A 24,459-nucleotide genomic window follows, 5' to 3' on the forward strand; every position below is an offset into this window, starting at 1 on the left:
GAGGTGTGAGGGAGTATGGGATACACACACACGCCCATCAAACCATTTTTTTGTTTTGCTTTTACTGTATTAAATTTTATAAAATCATACATGTAGACTGGCTTCAAAATGAGCTAGGTGCCACCCGTAGAGGACATAACAAAATGCTAATAACAAAAAATGTTTCGGTAAACGGGCTTCTGGTGGTGGGTGTGGCAAATAGGGGGTCAAAGTAGGGGCCCCTCTCATAAAACGGTCAACTACCAGTATAACTATTGAGAGGGCAGATAACTTTAAGAACCTTTCAAATGTGGCGTTCGTCAAATCCAATCAACGAATCACTTGAATTTTCAAGATGGTCGCCATACTCTGTCTGTCTGTCTGTCTGTCTGTCTCTCTCTCTGTCTCTCTCTCTCTCTCTCTCTCTCTCTCTCTCTCTCTCTCTCTCTCTCTCTCCTCTCTCTCTCTCTCTCTCTCTCTCTCTCTGTCACATGGAATTTGCTACAAGTTATTTATGTCGGAGTCGAATTCTTGTTATTTCCAAAACTCTTTTACTATTTTTCTTACGTCAGACCGAACTGAAATTATTTACAAAACCACGTCTTTATAGGAGGATCATAATTCATTGGGAATGGCTATAGGGCTTTCTCTCTACGCAAGTAGTTCGTCCCCAATGATTTTTAAACCTAATGTTTACGATATCGTACAAATAGACATTAAAAACAATGGATAGGGGATATTGACTGGTGTTTTGAAGTGCTACGCATTCGTAAACGTAAAGTGTATTCCAATTATTTGACGCTCTAACAGTCCATTTTAAAACAAAAAGGCTACGTTTGTTATAAATTTGTTTTACCACAAGAACTATTGTTATGTAAGTTTGATAATTACATGGATAAGTAAATCCACATAATTATCTTTGCACGCAACAGTCCACCGCACTGTCAAATTATTTCTGCGTTGAGTAAGAAATCCCTGCTACTAGCCCGAGTACTCTGACTGTAAGAGAGCTAGACGGACATTTGGACATAAATACGCTCTCATTACAGTCAGAGACCAACCTATTTATATTTTTGGCAATTCCTGACTAACAAACGGTAGGCAAAGATTCCCGCTCTAATACCACAACAATCCTATGTTTGACGTGAAATACCTTTACATCGATCATTTTCGACTGATACAAAAAAATCCACATATTAATCACTAATACACATACTACAGAAAAAAACCCGACAGCACCCACATTCAGCTATGCTTCATGACACTCCGTCGCAAGAATTACAAAGCTCGGCGATCTATTTCGAGATGTAGATCATGTGATCGTCCACTTGGCGATTTCGCCTTGTGCAGCAGTTACAAGGGCCGTCTCATACCAAGCGACGTTACAACACGGAAGAGTTGGCTAATGCCGTTTTGGATGAATTTGGATTTAATTACAACATGTCTTTGTTTTAACTGTTTAAAATGTAAAAATTGTGTTTGAATTTTTTTTTTTAATCGGAGAGGTTATTATTTTCATATAAACAAATCAGCAGCAACGTCAGTCAAAAAAGAACTTGTAAATCAGCGACAAATATTGTCGTACTGTTAACTGCCAATGCGTATCGATGGGTAATCTCATTAATTGTGGCTACATTCTACGCTGAAAAAAGTTGGAAACCTTTTTTTTAAAACTCCCACACCCCCTCTCGTTCTGAGTACAGTTTGTGGCCCTGATCAGAAATCGTGGTAGCAACGAGTGTAGCCTACTTGAACATCAAACTGATATAAGCAGGTTAATTCCCGCCATCGGACCTGGCAGTCATTTGTGGCCATACATGCATACGGCGAAACTCATCGCCATCGGTCCCTAGGCGTCAGCTTGTCTACTATGACGGAATTCCTGTCTACAGCTGATCATTGAGTATTGTGTTACAGAATCGGTCTCTGTTCAGTTGTTGAAAACAACTGGGCTGTGTTCTATGTAGGTTAATGCATTGTCAATAATTATTAACTACCATACATATATGTGATTTACATTTGCTTGGATAAAACGATCGTTCATATAAAATTTGTTATTAAGCAAACATAATACTTACAACCAACCCAAAACAAAATTTGAACTATTTTTATTACTTAATTTACTAGTATCCTAGCGCCTTTTTTTCTTTATTTTTCTTTTTGCTTTTTAATGAGATATTACACCACAGTTTCACATTTGAGTCATTTCCGCATATTTCTTAGGGAGTGGGTTTCAGCTCAGTCGTTTGAGTGTTCGCGTCGCAGGATTGAACAACTTCGATGGATCCATTCAACCGATTGATTTTTTTGTCGTTCCAACCAGTGCACCATAACTGGTCAGTGGCCGTGGTATGCGCTGTCCAGCCTGTGGGAAAGTACATATACTCATGACAGTTACCAAATGTTTGACATCCAATAGCTAGTGATTACTAAATCAATGTGCTCTAGTGGTGTCGTTGAACAAAACAAATTTCAATATTTTTTAGTTTGGTCTGAATAGCAAAACAACTAATTATTTTGCAAGATAAGTTTTAAAGATCGAATGAGCTATGCACCGATTCAATTTTGATTTTGCAGTAACAAGCATTGCCATCCGTCCCCTTAACGCCTCAGAATACATCTTATGAACCCATCCCCTCAAGAGCGTTACATAATTGTTGAGAAAAAAAAAACCCCACACACACTCTACTACTGTACTAATGACTAATTCATAAAACATAAAATAATCAAATTAAATTACTACTTACTTTATCTTTCATAAGAGGAGGCAGTACGTAGCACATACTTTTGCCGTATCCTGTCGATAACACCCCAAATGTATCCTTCAAATTCAAAATGGAATCAATAATGTATAATTGTTTTGGTTTAATGATGTAATTAAATCCAAATTCATCCAAAACGGCATTAGCCAACTCTTCCATGTTGTAACGTCGCTTGGTATGAGACGGCCCCTGTAACTGCTGCACAAGGCGGAATCGCCCAGTGGCCGATCACGTGATCTACGTCTCGAAATAGATCGCCGAGCTTTGTAATTGTTGCAACGGAGTGTCACGAAGTGTAGCTGAATGTGGGTGCTGTCGGGTTTCTTTCTGTAGTATGTGTATTAGTGATTAATATGTGGATTTTTTTGTATCAGTTAACTCGAAAATGATCGATGTAAAGGTATTTGACATCTAACATATGATTGTTGTGGTATTAGAGCCGGAATCTTTGCCTACCGTTTGGTAGTCAGGAATTGCCAAAAATATAAATAGGTTGGTCTCTGACTGTAATGAGAGCGTATTTATGTCCAAATGTCCGTCTAGCTCTTTTACAGTCGGAGTACTCGGGGCTACCCTGCTACGTGAATCGTGATAACTGGAGAGAGAATTTAGCAACACCACTTCAAGGGGGCACTTGAGCACATATTTATTTTATGAACTAATATTTATTAATTATCGGCTATTCGATGTCGAACATTTGGTAATTTTGATATGTATTTTTAGAGAATGTACCATCCCACAGACAGAATAGCTGTCGGTGTTCGAAAGAAGCACTTCCATTGTTACAAGTTCGTTTGTCCCTAGTTCACCTTGATTGAATGAAGAATCTGAATGAATGTAAAGATACAGTGTCGTAATTATTATTTATCATATAATATCTTACATTTTCAGTACAATCAAAGTATGTGATATTTTTCAGATCACAAATTAGATGTAAATTAATTGAGGTCACGTCACTAGGTTTATTGACATTTAAACATCCGTGCTAGGGTGACACGCCATAATTGACGTATGCATTCATAATCATCAAATAAAAAACATTTCAATAGCAGTTTTACACAGAAAGCTGTCCAGCATTCAGAAAACAAAAAAAAACATTAAGCTTGCCCTAGCTTATTTTGATGTAAGGACATTCAAAATGATGTCATTTCCATTCAAAAATACACCTCACCACATATTTTTACATGTGTAGAATTAAAGTTGCGTGTACAGTTTACAAAAACATGTATTAAGCTTGAGATTATATGATAAAGAGATTATTACCCTTGTGTTTTTCGGTATTGTCAATATCATATACATGTATTAGGAATAAGAATAATGTATTTTGCTCGCATAATACAATTTTTATTCCTAATATATGATATTGACAATACCGAAAAACACTATATATTTTTTTAAACATCAGTTCGAAACTTGCCAAAAAAGATGGTGGCCCCAAAAATAATAATGCATGTTGGCGAATTATGGCTAGGGAACCACAAGCAAAGTTTTAATGTGGAATACAAATATTAATAGGGGCTCATGTTATAGCTCTAAAGAAGGTACAGGGGTTCACAAATCCCATCGCCCGATGCCCGTGCCAAGTGGAATTTTCATGCCGGACAAGTAATTATGTTAACTGCATATGTCCGATGACAAGTGACTATATAAGTAACACCTAAAACTTTTTTTCTTTAGTTTTTTTTTACAAATCTCGGTAAAACCTTTGGAAAGAGTTCCGATTGTTCGAGCATTTACATAGCTGTAAGGAGAACTAACTCTAAATGCTGGAACAATCGGAACTCTTGCCAACGCGTTAACACCAAAACGGAAAACAATGTGTTGAAAAGTTCAATAACAACTTTAGAGTTATTCCTCTTTTACTATCAGCTAAGATTGGTATTTCCGCCACTGAACGTTTGATTGAATTCATACAAGTAATCGGTTCGATGATCTTCAAACTTGGAAATAGCGTCCAATACACTTTACAGCTTATGTATAGGGGAATGTCCGAGTAACTCTCCATTCCTGAAAAAATAATGGAGACGAGTCCTATTATTTTTCAGGAATGGAGAGTTGCGAGGATATTGCCCTACTTAAAATACACCACTGAGTAATGATTTTATGTGAATATATGTTAGTATGGAAATTAACACTAATGATTTTAGTGGATTAATTAAGTAGGGTTTCATCTCTCCATTACTGAGAAATAATGGAGCGTTGAGACAATACTGTGACTTCGCAGGTGTATTTTAAATAAAAATAAAATATACATGCCTTGTGAATGCAATCAAAATGTTTAATCCTTAAAAAAATTGTCATATTCAAATTATATATGACATTAACGCGGTGGACTCTGGAATCTACTCTTTGCAAATGAACGGGGGCGTAAAGCACGTTTATAATTTCTGAGTTCACTTGAACAAAGTATAAATATTATGAACTGTATTCTTATAAACGTTGCAAGATATTTTAGTTTAGATAGCCTATCATAAACCGTGTAGCAAAAACATACTTAATGTTTTTCAGTACTTTGCAAATGTAAATCTACGTCCATGTAAAATGAACGGGTACGGTGAAGTTAGATTTCATTAGCCCTATGCCATAATAATGATGGTGCGATGCTCTCTAAGCATACATGAATATATTCATTTTTTTCTGCTTTATTAATAGTTTTTAACAAATAAATTATGCTCAATAAATTAAAAATACAATGCTGCAATCGATGTTGTTTATCAAACATGTACTTTTTAAAAACATAAACAGAGCTCATGTTTACTTTAAGCCCAGCCACGGCTGTTTGCGAGACTTTTCTCAGCTATAAACAGGGTAAAAACATCCCAGAGAAGTGTTTTGGGGCAGAGAATGTTAAATAATATACTCACTATAATGACACATGGGCCAAAATCCATAAACATTTTTCAACCAATGCCAGCCATAAAAGAATGGCTCACAAGTGGAAAGGGTTCTCGATCGCCACATCCACAGCCACTAATACATACATCGACACAATAATTATGTTGAGATGAACAAGTGGACACTACCAAACAAATAAAGTTTAAATCAACAAATGGACACTATTTAAAAAATAAAGTTTAAATCAACAAATAGAGAAGACAGTGGATACTACTGGACAGACATATACATTTAGTACTTCCTGAGTAAGTGTTGTAACCTATTGGCAAAATTCTTTATTTGTGCAATCAAACCAATTACTTTCAATATTATTACATTATTAAGCACTGTATTAAATTAAATAGGAGTAACACAATTGGTTACCTTAAGAAGTATGGGCAAGTGGAAAAATATATGGGGCAAGTGAATATCTGATTGGCACTTGCCCTGTGACAAGTAATTTTTTTGAACATTTTTGAACCCCTGAGGTAATATTATTTGGGCGACTAACGCCGTTATTTAAAAAAAATTAAGTCAGCCAAACAGGACATTGGTCGCATTTGGCAACCTTGCCACAGGCCGTTTCGAGGCTTGAACATATTTTAGCTCTCTACAGTGACTTCATTTGTTTTTATATGCGACCATTTTTTTTATTTTGCGACTAAAACATTTCATATTATCTATACAAAAAATACAAGTACATGTAAGTGCCTTCTGGCTTCCAGTTAAAAAAGTTAACAGAGGCCAGATTTTAAGTATTTATAATAGATCATTGAATTTTCATTCTTCTCGATGACAAGCGGTAAGACTTTCCATTCAGTATATTTAGGCTTATAGGTTTAGGGTTTAGGTTAGTAATTAATATTAATTAGTATTATCATGCTGAAATGTTTGGAACACTTTCCTGACATGTCATCTTTCAATTTATCATATATCTAGGTCAAACAATAATAATAATATTAGTATTGTCAGGTGCCCTGTGTTTTTGTCTCAAGGTTCAGTCTTTCCAAAATAGGTTGCCAGTATATTTGGTTATATTTTTCAACCTGTCTGTTAAAATTAGTGTTGGGAATCGGTTGGCATTTCATCATTGATCATCTGTTATATAATTGATTTGCTTCAACCAATCAGCTTTACTTCAATTACACAATCGGTTAGAATTAGATGAACATAAGAAGTATTTGAAGTTCAGGCACATGTGTTTACAGGGCACAATATTTAACGCGAACCGCCGTTCTGTTCGTGTGTCAGTTACGCAGAGATAAATTTACGCGAACCGCAAACTGGTTACATCATGACCTGTAAACGTTCAGAAATTAAAACTTGCAAACTTCACAATTACAGGACGTTTATTCACACAAACATACTACTAGTATTTCGACAAATGTTTTAGGCTGAATTTTAGATACTTGATGCACAGCAAATCAGTAAACGTTATATTTCAACAGTTGTAATTTGCAACCAGTCTAATTAGTAAAGTAAATGTTCAGTATAGAGTCGAGTCAAAGGTTTTAAAGAAATGTGCTCAGAGTCAGACCGCTGCGGACGGCTAAATTATCTGCTGCTATTTTATCTCTAAAGGAATATATGTAGACATAATATTGGATTGCCTATAATTTTACATATGTTAAAAACAGTTTTAACGTAAACAGGAATCCAAAAGTGTCTAAAAAATTGAAAAATACTAACATCGCATAATGAGCTTTAAAAAAAACAACATTTGGAATGTCACTAGTATAGAAGTACCATCGATAAAGTGAAAGTAGCATATAACCACCGCAAAAATGCAAAAAGGAATCCCTCCAAATGATTATATATATATTTCAAAGGCGTAGTGCACAGTACGCATGTGCATAATGCAAAAATAAAATCCGGGAATAGGTCGAGGCTGTCTGTAATTGTTCTATACAAATCCTCTTAAAATTGACTCGAAAAAAAGATTAAAAAAAAAAAAAAAACCTCCGAAAAGGCTCAGATTGTGCATCTACAGCCGTCCTGAGTTTCAAACTTTTCACAGGGGGAGGCCCCCCGAATATCCCCGCTCGGGTATGCCTTTGGCGTGTGTAATGCTAAGAAAATTTCTGGCTACGCCCTTGTATTTTGTTTCAGTACTGGGGCTGATATTCAGTTCTTTTATAATATTGTTAACTTTAGCAAGCATTAAAGACATTTTTTTTTTGTAAAATGTTTTCTTTTGTATTTGTTTTAACTTTATGTTTCAGCTAAAAACTATGTATTTAAAATATAATTTCAATGTAATTTTGAGGTAACAGATCAGGTAAACCCACGGGTTACGCAAATATAATTCACGTAACCAAACAATTGGTTACCTAGGTAAAAACCACGTGAACCGACTTCTGGTTCCCTCAAATTTCAAAATATTGTCCCCTGGTTTATAAAAATAACCTTTCTGCTCATTCCCAGTTCTGATTGGACTATATCTACTATTCACTACAGTAGCGGCACAAAAATGGGTAGGTGAAAGGCCACTACACCCTCTTCTCTCTCACTAACCACTAACCAACTAACAACTAACCCACTGTCCTGGACAGACAGCCCAGATAGCTGAGGTGTGTGCCCAGGACAGCATGCTTGAACCTTAATGGGATATAAGCACGGAAATAAGTTGAAATGAAATGAAATGATCATGACCGTGTACATGATGTCTAATGTGTTTATTCTTTCAGTTTGAGATCAAGTTGGTAAAACTCGGGCAAGATGGATGCATTAGACCCCTCGGAGAGAAAGAAGATTTTGGAGATCATGAAAGAAAAAGAGTAATTTGTTTATGATTTTACCATGTTATTTGGTCTGTTTTGGTGGGGGTTTTTATTATTTATTTTTTGGACATTGTTAAATTAAGGAAGGAAATTTATGTTTTATTTAACGACGTACTCAACACATTTTATTTATGGTTATATGGTGTAAAAAAGGCTGTGGTATATACTATCCTGTCTGTATGATGGTGCATATAAAAAAATGCCTTGCTGCTAATCGAAAAGAGTAGCCCAATATCTGTGTGGTCCTCAACCATAAGTCCAACGCCATATTTAACTGTAAATAAAATGTGTTGAGTGCATCATTAATAAAACGTGTCCTTCCTTCCTTCATTTGTTTGCTAATTCATTTGACATTCATTTATTTTGTTCATCAGTCATTCTTATTTTATATTTCATTCATTCATCTATTGTTCCGACGTCATATAACTGTAAATGAAATGTGTTGAGTGCGTCGTTAAATAAACCATTTCCTTCTTCATCCATTGTTTCATCCTATCAGGAGGAATGTTCCCAATATGGACTGGATGTACACAAAGGCCAAGCCAGACAGAGAAGATTATTTGCTGGGCAAGAAAGTCGACAAACATTTTGAAACGGAAGATAAGCCTGAAGAACCCATTCCACAAGGTAACGTAGATAACAAAACTAGGGGGCGCAATATAGTCCAGTGCCAGTGGTAAAGCACTCTCTTGATGCGCCATCGGTTTGGGATCGATCTCCGTTGGTGGGCTATTTTTTGTTCAGCCAGTGCACCATGACTGGTATATCAAAGGTTGTGGTATGTGCTATCCTGTCTGTGTGATGGTGCATATAAACGATTCCTTGCTACTGGTGAAAAAATGTAGGTTTCCTCTCTAAGACTATATGTCAAAATTTCTAAATGTTTGACATTCAATACCCGATGATTAATAAATTAATGTGCTCTAGTGGTGTGGTTGAACAAAACAAACTTAAGTAATAGTATAGCATTCTAGTTCTGACATGTTGTCAAATACCAGGTTAAAAATAAGTTTAAATGTAGTGTCCAACTACAAATTATAGAATTACACTTGTAAGATTAATGTAGCCTACATGTACATCACAGAGTGCTCAATCAAATTCAGTACTGCTAATTTCATTGGATGGCATGGCTTGGAAAACTTGGTCATGACCGTAGATCCCGTCATTCAAATGTCTTTATCTTTATCTCTCTTCACATATGATACCAAGAACAGTGTTCTCTCTAACAGGCGTGTAAGAAATCCATCCATACTAAAAGAATCATTCTTATGTGTCCATGTGGGACAGGGCTATTCCACCCGAGGGTACATAATATGGTGTCAGGGACTCAGCAAGCCTTGTCCCTGACACCATATTATGTACCCGAGAGTGGAATAGCCCTGTCCCACATGGATACATAATGGAGGATTATTTTTCTCCCATCCAGGAGATGAAAAACAAGCATTTTGGGAAAACGTGAAAAACCTACATTTTTTATGTTTTATCTTACAATAAAAGAATCATAACCATTGAAAAGATCATACCCAAAAATGGTTTATACTAAAGGTATAAACCGAAAATCATGGTATAATTCCATTATGACAGCAGGTTTCCTTGTTTTTATGAAATATAAAAAGCATTTTTTGCATTATTTTGTCATTTACGTGATGTTACCCAATGTTAATATCAGCTCAAACAACGGAAGTCACGTGGTCATGCAAGACCGATTTATTCTGCATGGGCTGATGTCATGGAATAATAGTATGCCTGTCTTGCATGGCTATGGATGGGAGAAATATATATATATATATTGGATAAATACATTACCTTGAGATCACAGCTTTTGAGTTTTGGAAGTTCACATTTTCATGGTCTGTTATTAGTTCACATGATGAAGGTTTTTGACAGATTACTGAAGTTTGAATTATTGAAGCTTGATTGTAGTTAATGTAGTTATCAACCACCAACTAACATTTATGTTAAAAATAGTAATGTTCCGTTGTGAAATTTGGCTTTGGTTTCCGGTTTCAGTTTTGATAAAAGAGTTTCGATTTCAGTTTTTATTGACATTTTAATGCAATTTCATTTGGCAATAAGAAAAGAAAACTTTGCAAAGCTAAAAAAAAGAACAGTTTGTAGAACAATCATGTTCCAGGCTTATAGGTCTAAAAAAAACCCCCAAAACCCCAAGTCACCAAGTGAGCCGGATTAGTAAATATAAAAATACTGTAGATTCTTACACACCCATTAGTGAGAACATCATTCTTTATTTTTGATAACACATACTTGTACTTGTTTACACGTGTGTTAACAATTTCAAGACATATGACTGGCTGCTCCTGGTCACTAATGTCATACATCCAATGAAAAAACAGCACAATCAAAATTGATTACACTGTGAAGTATAGTTAACCTGGCAATCATTTGTTTCTGATGCATAAGTGCAAGGGTTGTAAATAACTTTAGTCGAAAATGATGTTAACATTTGTTTAAAACCTGGTTTTTGAGGATATGTAAGAAATAGAATAATACATTTGTGTCTGTTAGATACATGTGTACCATTTATCTTACAACTTGTTGTTTAAGAACGTATCAAACTTGCTTTCTCTCGTTAGATACATTTTAAAACAGCTCGTTGTAAGATAAATGGTATCTAACAGCCACTCATGTATTATTCTCAATTTAGCCTACAGATATTATCACTAGCCCGAGAAATTTTTTTCCCATATATAAAATAAACTATTTGTCACAATGGTTTTATTTTGCAACTAAAACAAAAAAGTAGTGAAAATAATCAAAAAAGAAGTTCAAAACAAACTAAATACCTCGGTCAAAGTGTAAGTACAAATTTTATGAAATGACCGAGTTGTTTCAAATGGGTCAATACGGAAGTCCTCGGGTAATGTCACACAATATGATAAGAACGGCTGACATCATGTTCGTTTGTAACTTGGATTAACTTTAACAAACAATTTATCCTAATTCTCATTTTGATACAAAGAAATTGTTTTCCAATCGCAGTGTTAACAGTGAATCTATCTTTTGTCTCGGAAATTAACAAAAAAATTTATTCTTAAGTTCAAGCCCTGTTGTTGGTTTAATGTTTAATGTTGGTTGTTGCAGCCGATGTGTTTGGTGAACGGATCAAGGCAAACATAACTCTGGACATGCAGGCCAAAATGAGAGAAGACCCACTCTTTGCTATCAGGTAAGAATTAATTTTTAGCAATAATATCACAACATAATGTTTTTATTATTATAATTATTCAGCTGTCCCCATTCCTTTCATATTGAATTGCATCTTACTCAGTAATCTCCCCCTGGATCTGTCCCTGCTTCTATAAAATTGGTATTAGTTGCAGAAGTAAATTTTTCATGATTTTGAATTTATGGCTATCTTGCAGTTTGTAATTGCCCAGTCACCAATTTTTTATATTTATTATTAATTTAAATTTTTTTTTTAATTAAGTATTTAAATCCATATTGTGATACACGCATATGGCTATCTTGCAGTTTGTAATTGCCCAGTCACCAATTTTTTATATTTATTATTAATGTTTTTGTTTTTAATTAAGTATTTAAATCCATAATAATATACCAAAAAAATATTTAATATTATCCTTTTTGGTGGCTGCATGAACAATGAAAGATGTAGTTTAATCAATACTCAGAATGATTCCTTTCATAAAAATTAAATTTCCGTTACATTCATTACAATATAATTTCATCCCATTGGCTCGCTCCAGCCAGTGCACTAAAACTGGTGTAACAAAGGCCGTGGTATGTGCTATCTTTTCTATGGGATGGTGCATATAAAAGATCCCTTGCTGCTAATCGAAAAGAGTAGCCCATGAAGTGTCGACAGTGGGTTTCCTCCCTCAATATCTGTGTGATCCTTAACCATATGTCCGATGCCATATAAATGTAAATAAAATGTGTAGAGTGCGTCGTTAAATAAACCATTTCCTTCCTTCCTTCATCCCATTGGTCCAGCCGTAGTAACGTGAGTTTGTTACTTTCTCGATGAATGTAAAAAAATAACATCGGGGAATGTCATACCTGATGATGTCACTGTATATTGTAACTTTGTCTCATTGAGTGTTATTGAACCAAAAACATTTCTCGATAAATGTAAAACATAACATCAGGAACGTCATACCTGATGATGTCACTATATATTGTAACTCTGTCTCATTGAGTGTTATTGAACCAAAAACATTTCTCGATAAATGTAAAACATAACATCGGGGAACGTCATACCTGATGATGTCACTATATATTGTAACTTTGTCTCATTGAGTGTTATTGAACCAAAAACATTTCTCGATAAATGTAAAACATAACATCGGGGAACGTCATATCTGATGATGTCACTATATATTGTAACTTTGTCTCATTGAGTGTTATTGAACCAAAAACATAATTCAAAATCAAATATGCACTTTGCCGATTCAGACAGTTTGCTGATATTTTTTGTTCATGCCTCGATGAACATAACATAAATAACTGACAATCCTTACTTGTTTTGTTTATTCACAGGAAAGTGGAAGAAGAATCTAGACGAAAGTTGTTGCAGAACCCAATCAAGATGAAACAGTTGAAAAAAATGGTACCTTTATTTCAACTCCTACATTATAATGGTATTTAACCTTCTGGTTACTGCAGGCGCGATATCTCGCCCGACGTCATGTCAGTCGACATACTGTACACTGTATACAGTGCATTCTCCATTTCATATTTCCCGCCGTTTTGCACATGACACTCCCTGGAAACAATTAGGTAACGGGAAACGGAAAAGAACTCAATTTCCTGTATCTTTAGTTTTTTGTTTTTCCGTGGAAAATACCTTGGAATTTTGAGTTGAAAACTTGGTTTTCGGCAAGTATTTTCGCTTGACAACATTGGTAGCACGTCACGGTAATTTTCAGTGATTAATAACTGATTGTGATAGCTAATTTGATAATAAATTTGATTGTTTTACCAACAACAAGTCATCAAATATTGGGATATGAATTGTAGTTTGTTTTTAAAGAAACATTCTGGTAAAAAACCCCACTGCTATTTGGAATAATGAACATAAATACTGGACAGCTGGCCACAAATGCCCATAAGTAAACGCAATTTTTTCCCGAATTTCAATTAGCATTAACTGATCGAAAATATTATATAAATTAGAAAAACCCACAAAAATATTACTTACCGATTCAACTATGAACTTTTATGTATTTATAAAACATTTAAGTGAATATATGTGAGTAAAAATTATAAACTTGTACCCACTCAACATGGTTTTTTGTAAAAAATTAATCCAGTAGTCTAAATGTTATAAAAGAAAAGAAATGAAAGGGATATTTGTTTAACAACACCTTAAGACATATTAAAACATAGGCGTACGGGCTCCCATTATTGTATGTGGGCAGGCTGGCTTTTGCCTGAATTAAACTGCATACAGTGGCGGATCCAAAAAATCCATTTAGGGGGAGCATTCGGAGAGGTTTGGAGGAGATCGTGAAAAAAATGAAAATTAATATGTAATAAAATTATAACTGCACCGCCCTAGATCCGCCTCTGGCATAACAACATTTATTCATATTAGCATTACTTCCAAACAGCTATATAGGGATGCAACTAATTTTGAGTGTAGAATGATGGAAATACATGGCAAAGAGGTCTCAGGTTAGCACATTTTGCCCGAATATCTGCATCATTTTTGCCCGAATTTGAGGTTTTGCCCACATCCATCTAGTACGCTTATGTATTAAACTACTGCTACTTAGTGTGTAACTTGATTATTTTGAAATTGTTATTCTGATTTTCGCTTTATAGATCGAGCAGCAGAAGCGAGACAAAAAGAAGAAAAAGAAAAAGCACAAACACAGGAAGGATAATTCAGATAGTGAAGACGACCTTGTCAGTAAATATCTGTCAATCTTAAATAAAAAACAAAACAGCAAACATGGATCGACTAGTCTTAAAGAAAAACATTTTTCAAAGGGAGATAAAACTGGCAAAACCTCCAAGCATCACAGTGCCGAAAACATTCATCATGGTCATTCAAGGGAAGATAATTCTGAACATTCAAGGAAAGGTAACTCTAAACATTCAAGGAAAGATAATTCTGAACATTTGGGTAAAGATAATTCTGAACATTCAAGGAAAGATCATTCAAGGAGGAGGACATTGTCAAATAGGTCTTCTCCAGATGGTGATAGATTTGAACGTTCACAAAGAAATCGTTCAAGAGATTCATCGGAAGAGAGCGAAAAAATTCAGCTGCAAGATAGGACCAGAGTTCCACCTCCCGTTAGTCACAGAAGACAACGCTATGATAGCAGCAGTAGTGAAGAACCTCAACCCAAAACCTACGGATTAATTGTGAGTTTACAGGCATCGACATAAGCATTGTGTCTGGTAACCCATTTACAGGTTACCACAAAACATAGCCTGGTAACCTATAGGTTACCACAACTATATGAAAGTTAGAATTGAATTCCTATTACTACTACTACTTTTAACGCTAAAACGCGGACGTTCTGAAATTGTATCGGTGCACGCGAACGTTGGTACGAGAAACGAAATCCGGAAGTAAATTTATCTAGTGGGCACTGCTTAAACGCGGATTGCCGAAATTGCTTGCAGTTGCACAAGTGTGCACGAACATCGATGCAATTCCTTACGAGAAAACGAAACACGCAAGTCCGGAATGCATTGCCTGGTTTACGTTAACCTCCCGGTAACCAGGGCAGAACGTAGGCCAGTGGTAAAGCGTTCTCTTCATGCACAGTGGTCTGGGATCGATCCTCATCGTTGGATCCATTGGGCTATTTCTCGTTCTAGCCAGTGCTCCACAACTGATGTAACAAAGGTCGTGGTATGTACTATCCTGTCTGTGGGATGGTGCGTATAAAAGATCCCTTGCTGGTAATCGAAAAGAGTAGCCCATGAAGTAGCGACAGTGGGTTTCCTCTCTCAATACCTGTATGGTCCTTAACCATATTTCCGACGCCATATAACTGTAAATAAAATGTGTTGAGTGCACTGTTAAATAAAGCATTTCCTTCCTTTCCTCCCGGTAACCTGAATGACCGTTCTCGACTTATTTCGATGCCTGAGTTTAATCTCTTTATTTGTACTGTATTCAAAACTTTAGATCTCACTAATTTGGACTTGGACACCACAGGGTTGTTTTTGTCCATTCTGAGCTGAGTGCGGACATTTTTTGGCACTGCAATATTATTAGCCGCTGGTGAAGTGTATTGTCGATGCTCACAATTTGCTCAAGAGTTTAATTGAATGTAATCAAAGCTCAACATTTGGTTGTATTTTTGGTGTATAAATATTTTGGGCACAACTTTTATCGTCTTGACTTAGATGCAATCTAAAGCCCAGTATATTGTAGAACTTTTGTCTAATAGAGTACAGGGGGCGAGACGTAGCCCAGTGGTCAAGCGCTCGCTTGATGTGCGGTCGGTTTAGGATCGATCCTTGTCAGTGGGCCCCATTGGGCTATTTCTCACTCCAACCAGTGTATCAAAGGCCTTGATATGTGCTATCCTGTCTGTGGGATGGTGAATATAAAAGATCCCTTGCTGCTAATAGAAAAGAGTAGCCCATGAAGTGGCAACAGTGGGTTTTCTCCCTCAATATCTGTGTGGTTCTTAACCATTTGTCCGATGCCATATAACCATAAATAAAATGTGTTGAATGCATCGTTAGATAAAAACATTTCCTTCCTTACAAGAGTACACTAGAAAAAGATGTTTTAGTCTGAGTTTTGAGACTTGAAATAATGGTTTCTATACTACACTTAATTAATTGAAATAGGAAACTTTAACCTTTTTTAAAATTTAAAACAATATTTAATCAGTAAGTAAAGTGCATTGGCAAACATGCCATAGACATACATATAAATGCCTCACCACAAGATGATATAACATGCTGTATTAATTTACATAACCTGACCTCTATCTTTATGCATCCCACCTCCATTGATCTGAATGGGTGCAGGATGTAGTCCAGTGGTAAAGTGCTCGCACAATGCACGGTTGGTCTGGGACTGATTCCCATTGGTGGGCCCATTGGGCTATTTCTCGTTCCAGCCAGTGCACCACGACTGACATATCAAAGGCCGTGGTATGTACTACCCTGTCTGTGAGATGGTGCATATAAAAGATCCCTTGCTGCTAATTGAAAAGAGTAGCCCATGAAGTGGCAACAGCAGAGGCTAGTGAATTTTTAATTGTGGCTAGTAACGTTTTAAAATCACTAATCCCATGGCTAGTAGATTTAAAACAAAATTCTAGAAGTCCTGATATTTAGGGAGGAACAGGTTTCCTGCGCCCATTAAAACAAAATTCTAGAAGTCCTGATATTTAGGGAGGAACAGGTTTATGTGGCGACTGCAGGTTTCCTCTAAAAAACAGTGTCAGAATGACCATATGTTTGACGTCCAATAGCCGATATAGCTGTTGAGATAAAAAAAAGTCTACATTTGTGCTCTAGTGGCGTTAAATAAAATAAACTTTACTTTTTATTGACAACACAATTATTTAAACTGGACTATTTTAAACTGTTGGAAGTAATAATGCTGTAAGAATGGTGATATGGAATTGTTTTCCGTAACTACTAAGAAGCTACATCAAGTAACAAGTATTTTTATTTTTATTTAGAAAATGGGTAATCAACACACAAGAACAGATGAAGTTCGTGGAAAACGATCAAGATCACCAGACAGAACCAAGCGGTCGCCAGAGCACCACAGACAACGCAGCAGGTCTCCAAGGTCACGGTCAAGGTCACCCAACAGAAATTCCAGCAAGCCGTCAGTAGAAAGCCAGCGCAGACTTCAACATCGTGGTGGGAGCAGATCTCCAGTGAAATCTAAACCCAGAAGGCCGTCGCCTAAAAGGTGAAATAATGGGCAGGGTAGAGTTCAGTGTTGTGCAGCTCGCTTGAACAATCGTGTACATGTTGATGTACCTAGGCTGATAACTGCATTCAGGGCTAGCTCTGGCACTCGCCAAACCGCAATGGCCTCGGTGGCGTCGTGGTTAGGCTTAATCTGTTCGCCTGAGATCCTTGCGTACCAGGATCGAACCACCTCGGTAGATACATTCAACTGATTGGGGTTTTTTTTCATTCGAACCAGAGCACAACAACTGGTCCAAAAAAAATGTTTGGGATGCAGAAGAAGAAAAAAAAAAACTATAGAAGAAAAATAAATGTACTTCTAATTTTCAATTTAAGAAAAAATAAATAATAAAAACAGCATTCCACAAATTAATAGTACAGCAGTTACATTGTGTTTTAGCTGCAGCCCTAACCAAGCAAGGGACGGGATTTAGATCAGTTGGTTGAGTGCTAGCCTGAGATGCTTGCGTACCAGGATCGAACCACCTCGGTGGATACATTCAACTGATTGGGTTTCTTCTCGTTATACCGGCCTCGGTGGCGTTGTGGTTAGGCCATCGGTCTACAGGCTGGTGGTACTGGGTTCGGATCCCAGTCGAGGCATGGGATTTTTAATCCAGATACCGACTCCAAACCCTGAGTGAGTGCTCCACAAGGCTCAGTGGGTAGGTGTAAACCACTTGTACCGACCAGTGATCCATAACTGGTTCAACAAAGGCCATGGTTTGTGCTATTCTGCCTGTGGGAAGCGCAAATAAAAAATACCTTGCTGCCTGTCGTAAAAGAGTAGCCTATGTGACGACAGCAGGTTTCCTCTAAAAAAACAGTGTCAGAATGACCATATGTTTGACGTCCAATAGCCGATGATGAGATAAAAAAATAAATGCTCTCTAGTGGTGTCGTTAAATAAAACAAACTTTACTCTCTTTTTTTGCAGATAGTGAATTTTGAAAGCAGTTGGTGAATTTAATTTTAATTTGGCGAAATAATTTCCTGTAATAATTGACATTTTAAAGAAAATATCTGTTGATTTCTGCAATTTTTGAAGTTTAATAGACAATTTAGCGAATTGTTTTGCTCACCCAGAACTAGCCCTGGATGCTGCATCCACTTTTAAGTTTGCACGCCACCATTCACCTTTTCATGCATTTCACTACAATTTCACTCTATTGATGCACGGTCGGTCTGGGATCGATACCCGTCGGTGGGCCCATTGGGCTATTAATTGCTCCAGCCAGTGCACTAAGACTGGTACATCAAAGGTCATGGTAAGTGCTATCCTGTCATGGGGCGCGACGTAGCCCAGTTGTAAAGTGCTTCTTGATGCGCGGTCGGTCTGGGATCGATCCCAGTCTGTGGGCCCATTGGGCTGTTTCTTGCTCCAGCTTGTACACCAAGACTGGTACATCAAAGGTCATGGTAAGTGCTATCCTGTCATGGGGTGCGACGTAGCCCAGTGGTAAAGTGCTTCTTGATGCGCGGTCGGTCTGGGATTGATCCCAGTCTGTGGGCCCATTGGGCTGTTTCTTGCTCCAGCCTGTACACCAAGACTGGTACATCAAAGGCCGAGGCATGCAGGTCTCGAACTTAAGAAATTGTTTATTATGGCAGTTTTAAAATGTTTTTGCCCAGTGTTTCTGCCAGAAACCTGTTTGGGTATGGTGCTATGGAAATTAATGCAACCACAGTCAACATGGCGTATGGGGGACCTCCCCCAGAAAGAATGCCACAGGCAAAATGCTCACCAACGGCAATTTTGAGTCTGACTGTGGCAATTTTAAATTGGTAACTTTTGCAACAAATATAAAAACCTAAAATAGTGCCTTCAACCACCGGCAATAGTTTTTATCCATCAACAAACAAGTGCCACCGGTAAAGCGACTGACCGACGGCAAGTCATATTGTAACTACTGCAATTGCCATCAGTTTCGTCATTAAGTTCGAGACCTGGGTATGTGCTGTCATGTCTATGGGATGGTGCATATAAAGGATCCATTGCTACTAACGGAAAAATGTAGCGGGTTTCCTCTCTAAGACTATATATGTCAAAATTACCAATTGTTTGACATCCAATAGCCGATGATTAGTAAATCAATGTGCTCTAGTGGTATCGTTTAAACAAAACAAACTAACTTTCACTACAATGTCAATGTCACAATATATTCTATGAAGAGGGTTACAAGACAGGTATTTTTAGAAAGTACAGTCACTTGTGACTACCATGCAAAAAACCCGTTTGCACGTAGGTTGACTACATTCCCCCCCCCCGTTATTTCACACTGGCGTAGGAAGTAAAGGGGGCATATGGCCCCCCCCCCCCCACTTTTCAGATATTTTGCTTTATATTTGCTTTATAATAGTGTAAAAATGTGTAAATATAAAAGTTTTCTCCCCCACTTTTTGGCACGTTCCTCCGCCACTGTTTCAGTATTTTATATTATTGTGTTAAATATTTTTAATTTCTTAAATCGAACTATATTAAGATGGTGTGCAAAGTAATGACATCGGGAATGATGAGGTGTATGTAGTATATCAGCGGCAATGCCTTTAAACATTCCTTTATTTTCTAGAAAGCTGACCGCCGAAGAACGTGAGAAGAAACTCGCAGAGATGATGGACAATGCCAAATGGAGGGAGGAACAACGGAGGTCGAACGTCAAGCATTACGAACAGGAGGATCAAAAAGAGGAGGAGTTAGAGAACAGTGGTCGAGGCAATGGGGCTAAATTCCTCAAGTAAGTAGATGTACATGTCAAGTAGACCTGCGACGATTCACTCATGTATACGGTGCACAGAATATAGGCTATCTGCGATACATATTCGTTATTCGGTACCCAAAGAACTGAATATATTTGTGTGTGTTTGGTGTGGGGTTTTTTATTATTATTTGTTTTTTTATCTTTATTATTATTAATATATGAACCAACGTACTCTCGATGACCAAATTACGTCAGTCACGCGATGTTTTCTATATAAAAAACTGGTACATCCTCTGTATAATATAGTTAGTTATTATTAACAACGTAAATTATTTAATTTCCAATGTCTCATATTTCATAGTTTAATGTTAAACTCATCCTACTGTTTAAATACTAGTTTTCACTTTTGTTCACTAGTGGGTTGCTTCATTCAGCAAGTCAGTAGTACAGTATTGGTAGATTCAATGTAATTATTGGTATTCGTGAATATTTATTCGTATTCGAGACCTATATTCATGATACGTATCATATTCACCACTTGGTGTATTCGTTGCAGCTCTAATGTCAAGTAGTGTGATGTAAATATTAAGTGGTTAGAGTGGTCAAAGCAGTGAGGCTACATTCCTCATTTTAGTAGATGTACATGTCAAGTAGTGTGATGTAAATAAGTGGTTGAGGCAATGGGACTAAATTCCTCAAGTAAGTAGACGTACAAGTCAAGTAGTGTGATGTAGATCAGTGGTTAGAGTGGTCGAGGCAGTGGGGCTAAATTCCTCAAGTAAGTAGACGTACAAGTCAAGTAGTGTGATGTAGATCAGTGTTTAGAGTGGTCGAGGCAGTGGGACTAAATTTCTCAAGTAAGTAGACGTACAAGTCAAGTAGTGTGATGTAGATCAGTGGTTAGAGTGGTCGATGAAGTGGGACTAAATTCCTCAAGTAAGTAGACGTACAAGTCAAGTAGTGTGATGTAGATCAGTGGTTAGAGTGGTCGAGGCAGTGGGGCTAAATTCCTCAAGTAAGTAGACGTACAAGTCAAGTAGTGTGATGTAGATCAGTAGTTAGAGTGGTCGATGAAGTGGGGCTAAATTCCTCAAGTAAGTAGACGTACAAGTCAAGTAGTGTGATGTAGATCAGTGGTTAGAGTGGTCGATGAAGTGGGGCTAAATTCCTCAAGTAAGTAGACGTACAAGTCAAGTAGTGTGATGTAGTCAGGGTTAGAGTGGTCGATGAAGTGGGGCTAAATTCCTCAAGTAAGTAGACGTACAAGTCAAGTAGTGTGATGTAGATCAGTGGTTAGAGTGGTCGATGAAGTGGGACTAAATTCCTCAAGTAAGTAGACGTACAAGTCAAGTAGTGTGATGTAGATCAGTGGTTAGAGTGGTCGATGAAGTGGGGCTAAATTCCTCAAGTAAGTAGACGTACAAGTCAAGTAGTGTGATGTAGATCAGTGGTTAGAGTGGTCAATGAAGTGGGGCTAAATTCCTCAAGTAAGTAGACGTACAAGTCAAGTAGTGTGATGTAGATCAGTGGTTAGAGTGGTCGATGAAGTGGGGCTAAATTCCTCAAGTAAGTAGACATACAAGTCAAGTAGTGTGATGTAGATCAGTGGTTAGAGTGGTCGATGAAGTGGGACTAAATTCCTCAAGTAAGTAGACGTACAAGTCAAGTAGTGTGATGTAGATCAGTGGTTAGAGTGGTCGATGAAGAGGGACAAAGTGCATGGCTGTTAACTGTCCGTCATAAAATGGATTTCCGTCGTCAGAGAAATTGTGGAAATTATGTTTTTCAGTCAGGTGTTTTTTTCTTTTTTTAATTTTTGAGAATGAGAATCACTTCGGCCGTTTTCGGTTTCCATAATATCAACCCGATCACTTCGGACGTTTTCTTTGCCCCACTGACCCCCTTTAGGGACCCATCCCATGGTATAATCTACCATAAATTTTGGGGCTGGTGAACGGCCCCATTCCCCTAACGTAAATTCCCAATCCAATATCACACTTTTCCCCAGTTAGACCCTTCGACCCAACAGTTTCCCAATAAAGATTCCCAAAGTTGCTCTTGTCGTGGACACTTGAACTCATAAAAATGTTTACAAATTTAGCTAATTGTATATTGTTAAAAACAACTGACATCGAAAAAGTTTCGTTTTGGTTTTCCGATCGATTACGAACAGGTGACGAACAACTCTGACCTGGATATGCAAATTAGGTGTATCCTGTTTTGATACAGTCTGTTGTATCTTAGTTTTTAGTAACAATGCCTACATTGTCTGATAAATACATTTTTGGTAGAAGAATACAACTTTTTGTTTTAATCCATCCATTTGCGTTAACACATACAGTATTTGGGATCTATCGCAACACGTCCAGTCCGCTATTTCCTTAGTCCGAACGGACGTAGAAAGTAAAAGTATTGACTTAATGTGCATCCTGCACCACCATTTATTGTGCTATTTTAAGCAGAAGATCTTAGTTTATAAAAAGGTGTGTACATATGTTTCGTACTTTTTGTTCAGATATTTAAATTGTTTTAATTTTTTTTTTTAAATCATGTTTGGTATGGTTTTTGTAATTACCCCTAACCCCCCCCCCCCCCCTCCCGTTACTACAGTAGTTGTAAATTAAGTGAAAAAAACCTTATTTAAATGTGCTACTGACTCCCTTTGAAGTAAATGCCGTACCCAATGTCACACCATGTGACGAACACCACGTGTGAGTTTGAACACTGTTACAATGTAATAGTTCTGCTGGGAGATTATTAGATTGCGTATTATTATAGATATTAAAACTTAATAAAATTGATCTGGTGAAAAATTAACATTTACCGACCGGCGGTATGTTACATTTGTACTTCTTTATTATTTACGATTGAGTAATGGTGTCATTCGACAACTATGCAACGTGCACTAAGGAGAGTGGGAATTATGGGATGTATGACAAAACGTAATTGGGGGGGGGGGGGTATTGTGCAACATAATGTTAATTAATAAAGTAAAATGCTACCAGTCATTGCCGTTTTATTTTAACATATATGTATTACTAAGGACCCCAAAGTAAAATATGACACGCTCACAAAATGTTACACGAGCGAGAGGGGTATTAAAACTGCAAGATTTTGCGTTACGTATTTGTTAAATGGACACAAAGATCAACAGATGACTATTCAACGTTAGTGTAATGCAGTATCAGACATTGGCTTTTACCCCAATTTTTAACGACCATAATGAATTTGCAATAACACAAGGGCCACCCGATGTAAATGTATTTGAATATTTGATTTGCCGTCCATTAGCTGGCGGTCAAGCCTAAATAAATAATATCATGTAATAATGCAAACTTTAAAAAAATTCCCGTAGCTTATGAAAGAACACCCCAGCAAATATCAGCCTCATAGGACTATTTTTATTAATATAGGTTCACTGCAGGACCCATCAAATTAATGTTTTTGTCCAAGAAAAATATAACAGGGTTTGGGTTGGGAGAAATACATCTTTAAAGTGGACTACAATTGTCATATAAAACACTACCATTTTGAATGGTGATATAATCATGGCACTGACATCCGCCATCTAAACCCCCAACCAGGGCAATGCCCTGTACCTTGAAATTTCAGTCACAACATTTTGCTTTTGTTAACAGCCATGAAAGTGGCCGCTTAAGGCAGGTGACCATAGATTACAGGTGGCCGTTAGGACAGGTTTGACTGTACATGTATATTTTATTCTGGGGTTGCAGTTTCGTTTTTTACTCCCAACCCACTTGTTATAGCCCTGAATATTTGCATTAGAAAATCTGATGTTGATATAAATAGAGAATAATACACGAGTGGTCATAAGATACCATTTACAACGAGTTGTTTTAAAATGTATCTAACGAGCGAAAGCAAGTTTGATACGTTTTTAAACGAGTTGTGAGATAAATGGTATCTAACGGATACGAATGTCATATTCTATTTCTTACATATCCTCAAAAAACAGGTTTTAAGCAAATTTTAACATCTTTTTCCACTGAAAGTTATTTACAGCCGTTGGACTTGTAGCCGATTTACGCGTCACAGACACATGATTGTCAGGTTAACTATACGTGACAGTCTGATCTATTTCCACGGTGTTGTTTTTCATTGGATGTATGCCACTGGTGACCTGGTCATCACTTAGGAGCAGCCAGTCATATGTCTTGAAATGGTTAACATACATGTACGTACATGTGTTAACAACCATGTGTAACCGAAAATAATGCATGTTGTTCTCACCAACGGGTGTGTAAGAAACGTTTATATTCAAGAATGTTTCTTTTAAATTTCAGTCCGATGTTGTCCAAGCATGCCGCTGAGAGCACAATTGAAGACCGACTGAAGAGAAACAAGTACAACATACAACGAAGGAAAACCGACCTTGAGAAAAACTTCACCAAAAAGTGACATTCTTACTCAACAAAGATAGCTCGTTTTTCACAGGTGACATTCAAAATGGAGACA

At 37.0% G+C, this 24,459-nt stretch overlaps 2 protein-coding genes across 2 annotated transcripts in view; both read left to right on the plus strand.

Moving 5' to 3' along the window:
• Window positions 1-24,459, plus strand: part of LOC121387192 (folylpolyglutamate synthase, mitochondrial-like) — a 336,339-nt gene that overhangs the window by 177,542 nt on the left and 134,338 nt on the right. The gene's annotated exons all lie outside the window — the stretch shown is intronic.
• Window positions 785-24,453, plus strand: LOC121387083 (pre-mRNA-splicing factor CWC25 homolog). Its single transcript, XM_041518105.1, has 9 exons — window positions 785-853; window positions 8,303-8,392; window positions 8,895-9,022; window positions 11,498-11,582; window positions 12,914-12,983; window positions 14,201-14,749; window positions 17,044-17,282; window positions 19,855-20,019; window positions 24,288-24,453. The coding sequence occupies exons 2-9, from the start codon at window positions 8,334-8,336 to the stop codon at window positions 24,400-24,402; spliced, it is 1,410 nt and encodes a 469-aa protein (XP_041374039.1). The 5' UTR covers window positions 785-853; window positions 8,303-8,333; the 3' UTR covers window positions 24,403-24,453.

Source organism: Gigantopelta aegis, chromosome 13 (assembly GCF_016097555.1).
Source record: "Gigantopelta aegis isolate Gae_Host chromosome 13, Gae_host_genome, whole genome shotgun sequence".
In the NCBI taxonomy this organism is placed as follows: Eukaryota; Metazoa; Mollusca; class Gastropoda; order Neomphalida; family Peltospiridae; genus Gigantopelta; species Gigantopelta aegis.

Excerpts from the sequence above, each read along its gene's own strand:
- LOC121387083 (XM_041518105.1), top strand. The coding sequence starts at position 8,334 with ATGGATGCATTAGACCCCTCGGAGAGAAAGAAGATTTTGGAGATCATG. Across the intron at positions 8,393-8,894 it reads GAGATCATGAAAGAAAAAGA|GAGGAATGTTCCCAATATGG; the intron begins GTAATTTGTTTA and ends TCATCCTATCAG. Across the intron at positions 9,023-11,497 it reads TGAAGAACCCATTCCACAAG|CCGATGTGTTTGGTGAACGG; the intron begins GTAACGTAGATA and ends TGGTTGTTGCAG.